Source organism: Terrapene carolina, unplaced genomic scaffold (genome assembly GCF_002925995.2).
Source record: "Terrapene carolina triunguis isolate 2854851 unplaced genomic scaffold, T_m_triunguis-2.0 Scaffold166, whole genome shotgun sequence".
Lineage (NCBI taxonomy): Eukaryota > Metazoa > Chordata > Testudines > Emydidae > Terrapene > Terrapene triunguis.
In genome coordinates, this window is record NW_020664517.1 from 348,791 (window position 1) to 359,890 (window position 11,100).

At 54.5% G+C, this 11,100-nt stretch overlaps 1 protein-coding gene across 1 annotated transcript in view; it reads left to right on the forward strand.

Annotated features, from left to right (window-relative positions):
- The window catches only part of LCAT (lecithin-cholesterol acyltransferase), an 18,183-nt gene extending 9,428 nt beyond the window's left edge, over positions 1–8,755 (forward strand). Inside the window, exons 3-6 of the mRNA XM_026653853.1 lie at positions 4,172–4,287; positions 4,920–5,015; positions 5,428–5,652; positions 7,961–8,755. Coding sequence (XP_026509638.1) covers positions 4,172–4,287; positions 4,920–5,015; positions 5,428–5,652; positions 7,961–8,598 — 1,075 coding nt within the window. The 3' untranslated portion in view covers positions 8,599–8,755. The remainder of the gene's footprint in view (positions 1–4,171; positions 4,288–4,919; positions 5,016–5,427; positions 5,653–7,960) is intronic.
- The last annotated feature ends 2,345 nt before the right edge of the window (positions 8,756–11,100 follow it).

The window sequence follows — 11,100 nt, forward strand, 5'->3', positions numbered from 1 at the left end:
ATATCTCCTCAATATATGTTTCACTCTATATGCATCTGAAGAAGTGGGTTGTAGCCCACGAAAGCTTATGCTCTAATAAATTTGTTAGTCTCTAAGGTGCCACAAGTACTCCTGTTCTTTTTGCCCATAAATCTAGCTCTTATAAATCTAGAGCCATGGGCTTGCAAAGGCAGGCCACTGAACTCTGACTAGCCCACCTCATTGAATGGTTTCTTAACCTCCGTAGGTGTTATATTCACAGCATACAAACTTAAGTTAGACATGGCTTTATTTCTTAGCCTCCAGAACCCTACCACACCAAAACCAGAGAGAGACAAAGCAGGCTGCTCCCTAAGGCAGAGGGGCCCAAATTACTCTAGGTCAGCTCTTTGCAGTCTGGCTGCTGAAGACTCTGATCACACACTTCCCTACCGTGCCCCCTAGCCTGCAAGCAGGCTGGGGAAAACCCCTGAGAACGTAATGTGATAGCTTATAATTTTAACAGTTTCCAATACACCATTTCAGGCCCCGATTCTGTGTCCTCCCATCTGCATCCAGTGCGGGGTTGGGAGGACTGAGGGGCTGTAAGCAGGGCCCTGCTGTTCCCATGCAGCAGAGATTCAAGCTCTCAATTTGCATGGAGAATACACTGCCTCTTCACCAGCTTCTATTCCACCACCTGGGAGCGAGGTGCATGTCCTGGAGATCTGCAAGTGACCCATTACCTTGTTAAAATGGGCCTTTTAAGAAATGTTCTATATCTGACCCTTTTCCCATAACCCTCTAGCTCCCAAATGGCTGGTTTGTTCTCGGTCAGTTTCCATGTCACTAAAATTTACCACCAACATTCCTTCACTGTTCATCTAAGGACGTTCGATTGTAATTAAGCAATGTCAGTCGGTGCTTTTCCTATCTTGGTCACCATTTGCCCTTACTCCCATTCCTGGCAACAGGTCTGTCTCTGCATTCCTGCCCCGAGGCACGCTCTAGCCCAGGCTTTGCACGCTCCCAGCCCCTGCCCTGTGCTGTGTGGGTGTTCCACCACGCTGGTGCAGCTTCTGGGGCTATCAACAAAGACAAAAGACATGGACAGACATGAGCTGCCCCCAGGGGGACTAAGGCTCTCTCTTCAGCTCCTTCTGGGAAGCTTTGGCCCCAACTGGGCTCACAAGCTAATACGGAAGAATAATCCCATCAAAAGTTGATCAGCATCATGACCCTCCTTTTCTTCAGGGAGGAGTTGTAGGGCAGTGGTCAGCTGAGGAGCTCCTGCCTTGCTCCAGGGGCTGAGGACCACAGATCTGCTCTCCCGCCAGCTGTGCTGGGTTTGCCCTTTTTAAGTTCCTCCCTCCAACTCCGATGCCTCTCACAGGTGTGATGGGGTGGGGCCACTCGAGCCCACAAGAACTCATTAACCTGTGCTACCCAGTGTGGGGTCTGTATACCCCATCACAGGAACCAAAGCTACCAAATAGGACTGAAGATTTAAAAACTAGAATGATGTAAAATTAACATGGACCACATTACATGGATTAAAAACTGGCTAACTGATAGTCTCTAAATGTAACTGTAAATGGAGAATTGTCATTGAGGAGTATGTTTCCAGTGGGGTCCAGCAGGGATCGGCTCTTGGACCTACGCTATTTAACATTTTATCAGTGGCCTGGCAGAAAACATAAAATCATCACTGATCATGTTTGCAGGTTACCCAAAAATCAGGGAAGTGGTAAATAATTACTAGGACAGGTCACTGAGTCAGAGCAATCTGAATCTCTTAGTAAACTGGCAAATAAACTTAGTCGTATTAAAACACATATGTTTTGATACAGCTAAATATAAATGTATACATCTGGGAGCAAAGAATGTAGGCCACACTTATAGGATGGGGGACTCTATCTTGGGAAGCAGTGACTCTGAAAAAGATTTGGGAGTTGTGGTGGATGATCAGCTGAACATGAGCTCCCCCAGTGTGAAGCTGTGGTCAAAACAGCTAATGCAGGCCTGGGATGCATCAACAGGGGAATTCTGAGTATGAGCAGAGGTTATTTCACCTCTGTATTTGGGACTGGTACGACCGCTGCTGGAATCCTCTGTCCAGTTCTGGTAGCCACAGTTCAAGAAGGATGTTGATAAATTAGAGAGGGGTCCAAAAAGAGGCATGAGAATGATTAAAAGATAAGAAGCTGCCTTGTTGTGAGAGACTCAAAGAGCTCAATCTATTTAGCTTGACAAAGAGAAGGGAACAACGATTTAATAATGTAGCAGGGAAAGGTCTAACTTGATCCGATGGCTGGAAGTTGAAGCCAGACAAATTCAGACTGGAAATAAGATGTCAATGAGGGTAATTAACCGTTGGAACGATTTAGCAAGAGGCATGGTGGATTCTCCATCATTGGCAATTTTTAAATCAAGATTTGATATTTGTCTAAAAGACCTGCTCTAGGAGTTATTTTGGGCCAGTTTCTGGCCTGTGCTCTACAGGGGGTCAGACTAGATGACCCAAGTGGTCCCTTCTGGCCTTGGGATCTCGGAGTCTGTGACGACGCTCGTGCCCACAGTAAAGACGGACACTATGTGGCTAGTGGAAGAGGCGTCCCTAGCGGATAGCTGCTGTTTCCCTTTGTTTCCAACCGGACTGGTGCCACAAGCTGCCTTTGGGAAAATGGCTCCTGTTCCTCAGAGGTTTTGCTGGTGCCTTCGGTCTCTTCACTGTAGTGTCAGCATTGGACAAGCCAGTGTTTTAGAGCTCCTCTAGCTCAGGTGATAGAGGTCTGGGCTGGGATCTATTCCTGGCTCTGGGAGGGGGTGTGGGCTGGTGGTTAGCGGCAGTATTCTGAATGGTAGCATGTCTGCGACTGGGGTCTGCTGGTAGAGACCTGGGTTCTATTCCCAGAGTGACCAGAGATCGCCTCAGTTACCTCATTTGTACAACAGGGAGGCTGGCTCTTACCTACTCCCGGCCCCAGGCGTTGCTCAGGACTCAGGGCTGTGACACACATGCAAATATAAACAGATGTGAGTAGACGAGGTGAGAATTGACCTCATGGTCTCCTGGCTCCCACCATAGTGCACCTTCCCTGAGGCTGTTTTAATGAGGACCGCTCCCCCCGTTTCGGTTAGGCTGTGGTACACTTGAGGGCTCTGCTAGCCGTGTGAACGTGAGGCTGCCGCTGGGTCGAGATTGCCAGATTGTTTCCAGCGGGTCTGAAGCCGCAGACTGCGCTCAGGGAAGAGGGCTGCCCCCTGTGTTCTAGGGTCAGGAAGCTGTGAAAAGAGGGCTCATGTGACGGAGCTCAGCTCGGCTGGGAAGAGACGGCCAAGGTTCCCGGGGTTGAGACGCTCTGAGTTCCAGGGCCAGGGGCTCTCCAGCTTCTGTTAAAGCTGTGCAGCTTGGATGGAGACTCCTGTGCTCTGGGAGCCAGACCTGGCCTGGCGGGCACAGGTCAGAGATCAGCACTCGACAGGCTCCGTTGTGCTGGAGTTGGGAAGGGTAGAGATGGATTCACAAGGCCTCTCCATGCAAGCAATTAACCCCCTCTTCCCTGCAACCTCAGACATGGGCGCTCCCTCCTCGTCCCCACACGCCGGGGGGGGGGGTCTGGAGGGCATCCCTGCCCCCCCAGACATGAAATCCTCCTACATAAACAAAACAAAACCTTTACCTTGGAGGGGTTAGGCTGGTCAGTGTGGCAAACCCTGAAAAGCCAGGAAATGCCAAGTTATGGGGCACCTCTTCCCCATCCCCTAACCCCACACAGCAGGTCTTCTGCATTGTCACCAGGGATTTCTGCCTCTAGCTGACCAGGACTCATCTCTGCCCATTGCAACGCACCTGACCCGCTCTAGTTCACCTGGGAGGGCTGGGGCCGATGCAGGGATCCCTGGGTGAGATCCTCTGGCCCATGATATACAGACTGGTCACAATGTGCTCCTCGAGCCTTAATACCCATGAATAACACAAAATCTTAACAGCCACCTCATCGGCTATTCAGGGCTGACACGTGCCCTGCGGCGAGCAATGGGCCATAGAAACAAGCCCTCTTCACAACCCCCATCCTGAATTCCCAAGCAGGGTGTTTCCCGTGAGGGATGAGGGTTGCCTGGATTTCTGTCCCCGCCCAGAGGCCTCGCCTTTGTGCCCTGGCGGGGTGGATCTGCCACCCACCTGCCATCTCCTGTCCTGTCCCTGCAGAGTGGTGTATAACCGCAGCACCGGCAAGATGTCCAACGCGCCTGGGGTGCAAATCCGCGTGCCCGGCTTTGGCAAGACCTACTCCGTGGAGTACCTGGACAAGAGCAAGCTGGCAGGTGAGGGGCGCCCTTCTCGGTGTCCAAGGCGAGGGGTCCCCGTGGTCTGGGGGGAGCTCCCAAGGGTGCTGATCCTGCTGCTGGTGCCCAGCAGTAGAAAAGGGTCCCTGGCTGCTGCAGGATTTGCCCAGGCCTGGCTTTGCAGGGCTCTCTGAAGCCCAGGACCATTACCCTTTATCCCTGAGTCTGTCCCAGCTCTGGGACCCTTGCACATCCAGACCCCACAGCTGGGAGGGGGCGGCGGGAAGCTGAGGGCCAGGGGAGACAAGATCTCTGCAAAGCCCACAGTGCAGTGACCCGTGTCTGAGAGGAGAGGGCTGTACAATGCCACTCGGCATAACCATCCCAGGGAATGAGGGGACCCAGAGCACAATGCCCAGAATGCACTGAGCCAACGCCTCTGGCCAGAGGAACCCAGACACTGGGCAGCCAGGCAGGAGCTTGCCCACAGCCAAGAAGCGGGGAGGAATGCAGTCTGCCCCCAACTCCCATGCTATGTCTCTAGAGCCTCCCAACCCCCACCCTGTACCTCCCTGGACCCCCACAATCCTTGCCCTGTATCTCTGGGGGTCCCCCTACCTCCATGCTGTCTCTCTTGGGGTCCCCCCAATCTCCATGCTGTCTCTCTGTAGGTTACCTACACACCCTGGTGCAGAACCTGGTGAACAACGGCTACGTGCGGGACCAGACGGTACGGGCTGCCCCCTACGACTGGAGGATTGGGCCCAGTAAGTGCAGGGTTGGGACCAGCTTCCATCTCAGCCCAGACAGCCAGGGAGGGAGGCGGCAGGGCACCCACACAGACAGCTTGGCGCCCAGGGAGAGCCCCGTGCCCAGGAGGGAGACCAGGCCAGAAAGCCTGGCGGGGAGAAGGGTGGGAGAGCCTGAAAGAGACACCCTTGAGGGGAGGGGGGGCCATGCTGGCAGAGATGTGGGAGGAGGAACCCTGCAGGGAGTGATTCTCTCGTGGGGGGGGGCCTGTATGAGTGCCCCCCAGTGCGTTTCCTCTTCTGCCTCCACTGGAGGGTCCAGATCTGGGTTACTGTGTCTCATGGTGCCAGGGTCTAGGGACCTGCCCCCGGCTGGGCTCCTGCTGGCCATGGCTGGCCTGCCCATGGCACGATGCCCCTCTCTCCCCAGACCAGCAGCCCGAGTATTTCCAGAACCTGAAGGCGCTGATTGAGGAGATGCACGACACCTACCAGAAACGGGTCTTCCTGCTCGGACACAGCCTGGGCAACCTCAACATCCTCTACTTCCTGCTGCAGCAGCCCCAGGCCTGGAAAGATCGGTTCATCGCGGGCTTCATCTCCCTCGGTGCCCCCTGGGGCGGGGCCGTCAAGTCCATGCTCGTCCTGGCCTCCGGTGGGTGATGGCTCCCACTGTCCGCTTCCTGCCTTCCTTTCATGGAATAATGGGGAGGTGTGAATCTGTTGTAGAGCCCCCAGGGTGGGCAAAGATCTGCAAACGGCTCCATCAGGAGCTCGCCAACCACCTGGTGTCTGACGGCAGTGCCCCTGAGGGAGCACAAGTCCAGTCACAGGGAGCCCGTCCAGGGTTTGCTGTGGGTAGCATTGCCGCACTGGCCAGGGACGAGCACTTCAGAGCAGGCAGGGGAGGAAATGCCTGTCGTAGAAAGGGAACAACAGTAAAAAGACTCTCACTGAAGCTCTACCTGCTATTGGCTGCACGTACCACGCACACCCTCCTCCCAATTCACTCCACTTACAGCTCCTTGGGAAACAGTTCCTTCCCCCCAGAATAGCCCCTCGCCTGGTGGTTAGGGCACTCAGCTAGGATGCAGGAGACCCAGGTTCAAGATCCTGCTTTGCCTGATTTGGGGGCATTTGAACTAAGTTCTCCCTCCTCCTAGGTGAGAGTGCTAATCAGCAGGCAAGGGGCTATTCTGGGGCAGTGCTCTCTCAGGCTCTCCTGTTGAAGTTCTTCCACTTTGTATAAATAATCCCTGGGCCAGAGAAACTGACTCTATAACCCTGCATCAGGGCACTTCCCTAGAATGGCAGAACGTGAACCTGTGTCTCCTACAGCCCAGGTGCACACCCACCCCAGTGGCCTACAGAGTCTGGTTGTTTTGTTCTCTGGCCTGATGACTTGTAGTTATACAACGGGGCCCATTGGCTGCTCTGGGGTAGGTCTCTCTCCCCACCAGAAATTCCATCGTGACCAGCGTCCTCTCCTGATGAAAGCTGCATCGCAGCCAATATGTTCCTGCAAAGAGTCCCCATTGAAACAAATCAACGTTTCCCAACAAAAAAACATTTTGTCGAGAGTTTTTTTGACCGGCCCTAAACCCACCCTCACTCACCAACTGGCTCCATTCCCCCACACCCCACCCTGCCAACACAGCCGGTCCCCTCTCCATTGTGTCTGTACTCTCTTTACACCACGTGCCGAAGATGAGGAAACCAACAGATACAGCTAGGGTCCAAAGAACGAACTAAGCAAGGACTAGCTCTGTGTATACACTGCTGCTCTGGCAGGGCTCTGGTGGCTTCTGCTGCAGAAGACAGGGAGGTCTTTTAAACTATTTCCTCTACATTACACCTCCCCACTCTAATCCTCCCCCAGCCCTACCCCCACAAGTTCAGAAACACCCCCCCACACACCCCCTCCCCCCTGACACAGAACCCCCCGACTTCCTCCCCCGTCTCTCCCCCATTCAGAACACCACTGAGCCCTCACCCAGTATTGTCAACCCCAGACATTCAAAAATCATGAGTTGGGCTAAAAAATCAGACAATTTGAAAAAAAAAAAAAGACATTGTGGGTGCTTTTCCTTTGCCTTCTGCTCTCTGAGCCTTTAGGACTGCGTTAGAGTCACGTTTTCATGCCTTTCTCCACAGCAAGGAGGGTCAGAAACTTACTTTTGGTTTAAAGGACGCTGATATTCTCTGGAATAATCACAGGACTCCAGGAGCAGGGTCTTTCCAAAATACACCAAATATGACAAGACTCGCAGGAAAACCAGGAGAGTTGGCTGTTCTGACCAACACCCTTGGAAACACCCTCCCCCCGCAACACACACACAGAGCCGGCTTAGAAAACCTAACACAGGCTTAGGACCGTTTCCCTTCCTGCCGGACACCCAGCACCACCAGCTGAGAAACTCCCCCAGCACAAAACCTTGTCCCCATCCCCCCCAACAACACACACTTCTGGTCGGGCTTAGAGAAGCAGGGACAGGTGCCCAGCAGGGAAGGACTGTGGCTGTAAGGAGTGGTGTGGGGGATTCATAGGGAGCGCTCTCCCCTTAGAGTTAGTGCTGACCCCAATGCCCCAGTGCGGTGCTACAGGGTGCTGTGCTTCAGCAGGGCAGGGTGCTCTGTAGGGGGCGCCCTCCCCACGCAGTCAGGACTGACCCCAGTGCTACCAGGTGCTGAGGGCTGTGTTGCTGGATGTTCCATCATTTGGATTAGCCAATAATCCAATAGTTTTACCTCAAAACAATATTTCTCTTGGGCTCCTGCCCTGAATTACAGCGCATCTGTTGAGCAGCAGCTTTGCCCCCCCCCTCCCCGCCCCCCAGTGGTGGCAGCATTTCAGCAGTGAATGATCTCTGTATATATAGTCTGTACACTGCTTTGGGACCCTTGGGACATCTGTTAATTTTGCTAGAGCTGCTGTTCCTGATGAGTGCTCGTGTGAATTGCAGGAGATAACCAGGGCATCCCGATGGTCACAAACATCAAACTGCGGGAGGAACAGCGCATGGCCACCACAAGCCCCTGGATGTTCCCGACCAACATAGCCTGGCCCGAATCACACGTCTTTATCTCCACGCCGTCCTACAACTACACGTACCGGGACTACCGGCGCTTCTTCCTCGACGTCAACTTTGAGGATGGCTGGTACATGTGGAACGACACCAAGGACCTGCTGAAGGGGCTGCCTCCTCCTGGCGTGGAGACCTACTGCCTCTACGGCACGGGCTTCCCAACAGTGGAGACCTACATCTACGATGAGCACTTCCCCTATGAGGACCCCGTGGACGTGGTCTATGGGGACGGGGACGACACCGTCAGCACCCGCAGCATGAAGTTGTGCAGCCGCTGGGCCAAGCAGCAGAAGCAGCGAGTGCATGTGATGGAGCTGCCGGGAGTGGAACACCTCAATATGGTTTTCGACAACCAAACACTGAGCTACATCAACGAGATACTGCTGGGCAGCTCCCAGGCCAGTGCGGAGGAGCAGGGAGGGCAAAAGACCCTCTTCCCACCCAACCCAGAGCCAACACGGGCCAGGAAGAACCTCTCTGGTCAGAGGGCCACTAAGAACCCCAAAATGAACTGAAGGCAGCGGGGGTCAGCTTTGCTCCCGACCGACTGCCCTCCAGCAAAGGGTTCAAATCCGAGTGCGTGTGGAGGGCAAAGCAGCACCCACTCCTGCTATGACTGGCTTTTGTGTTGTGAATGGTGATTAATTACACATTAGAGGCTTGTTACTTGCATATTAGCAGATGGGTAATTAACTACATTGCCAGCTAATTCCATCACGCTGGCAGGTGTCACCATGACACTGCCATCACTGGCCAGCTAGTGTAACGCCGACAGACCCTGGTTGTTGGCAGGCGGGATCCAACCTGGGACCTCTGAAGTAGATGAGCCTCTACTGCATGAGCTAAAAGCCACGTGGCTCTTAGCCAAGGCTGTAGCAGACTCATGAATCTCTAGGTGCCACTAGCCAGAAACAGACCACCACACTCAACAGGCCACTTTGGCCACAGGGCAATCCCAGCCTGTGCCAGGTCTGTGCTGGGCTCTGCAGCAGGCAGGCTTGGATTTGCACCCAAGAAATCTGAGCCCAAGGGGCGCTGCAAAGCAGGGGCCTTTGTGGGGCCTCACTGAGAAGCTGAGCTGTTCAGCTCAAAGAGAACGAATCCTGCCCCCATCCTGGAGCCGGAGAGCCACAGGTAACTGAGTGCCTGTGACAGGCCCTTTAAGGCCTGTGAATGAGGCTGACTGCTGTGAGGGGCCAGTGCCCCACATCTGGGGTCCCACCAGGCTGTGCACAGGGACCAAAGGGAGCACGTTCAGACAGCATCTGCCATTGCACAAATGGTCTCTGTTCTCTGCAGTAACTGTGCAAAGTGCTCCGCTTCCAGGCATGCCCTCATTGCCGGCTGCAGCGGGCACACACCTCTGGGGCCGGGCCTTTGCTAACTGCTGCCATCACAAGCCCATCAGCACTAGGCCTAGTGGGAAGCATTGCTGCAGCAGACTGAGAGCTGCCTCTGGCCTGTGAGAGAAGCACCTCCCTGGAAGTATCCGTTGGAGCAGGGGGCTAGCCCCTGCATAAAGCACTATGAGGCCAGGCTAGGATCACTCCAGCCAGCCCAGGCCGTGGCTTGCAGAGCATGCACTGGCCTTGACGTGCTTGCCCAGGGCACTGAGGAACACTGTGTAAACACCTCTTTGCCAGAGGCGCCCGTTTCTCTCTCCGAAGGTGTCGGAGTCCCAGGAGAGCCTGTTGAGCATACTGCTGAGAGGATCCAAATGCTGAATCCCCGTGTGCTTTAAGCCGCTGGAGTCTGAACAGAGTCCAGGCACTGCCCTTACTGGGGGTCTCTAGACCCCTCTTGGGGTGCAGATCCTCTGTCTTAGCATCCCCTCACCATTGCTCTTTACTAAATCGCACAAGAAATGCACAGGTCTACGCAAAAACACTAAACCTCCACGCTGTTCCCTGCCTCAGTATCCTCACCACTTCCGAGCATTCTTTGAGCTGGGGTCAGAGTCCTCTAGAGGCATCCAGGGTCCTTCTCCTGCAGTGCAAGGCTGGTCTCGCTCCCCCCGCAGGTCAGCGTGCTCTGACCTTAGTGGGTCCTGCACCTAAACTGGGCTCCCGTCCCACTGCTATGAGTCTGCCCATCGCTTTTTCTCTCCTGGCCAGAACTCCCTGTGCAGCTCTGTAACACTTCCCCGACCCACTCCAAACATTGTGGGTTTTAAGGTCCAGCATCCATACCTTAGGGGCTTTCTTCTGGACTAGGGGGTCTTCCACCCTTCACATGCAAGCCCCCTCTTACAGGGTTGGGGGAAATTGATTTTCCATCTTCAGCCAAGCTCCTGTCATGCGGTCCCACGACCTGTAACCAGTCTCCTGGGAGTGCCCCTGTGGTGGGCCGGGCCCCGAGGTCCCACACCGTTCCACCAGGGCAGGCCTGTGACCTCCAAGACTCTGAGACTGGGTTGTGGGCACCAGTGACCCCGTTTCTCTTCGTGGCTCCCTGCACCAAATCCAGCCCAGCCAGACTCCTGTGGGAGATCTGTGCTGTCCCCCGTCAGGGTGCAGTGCTCTCAGTGAGTATCCACAGCGACACAGGCAGCCTCTCCAAACCACGCACCATCGATTGGTTACCTGGCTACAGAATCTGAACGCACTGGGGTTAGCTCAGAGATGCAGAAGTTAAGCCATAGTCCACCCTGGCTAAGCCATGATGGGCCAGCCAAGCTGTGATGGACTCATCTCTGGTGCTAGTCTCTGTCCTTGTTCCTGAGTCCCTCTCAAACGGCCACCCCAATTCCAGCCTTCTGACACCCTCTCTCCAGCTCAGTTCCCAAGCCCCACCTGCTGGGTTTCATGTGTTAGGTGTTGATCATTCAGTCCTTGGGGCATCTCTCTGTCTTGTTGGACCCCTGAATTGAGCCAGTTCTTCAATGACTCTCTTCATTCCAGAGACAGCGAGGTGACACTCACACCTCCTGCACTGTTCCAAGAGCAGTGTTGGCCGTTTTACACCCACTGGGTAGCAATGCAACATAGAGGGAAACTGAGGCACACATAGTATTTATA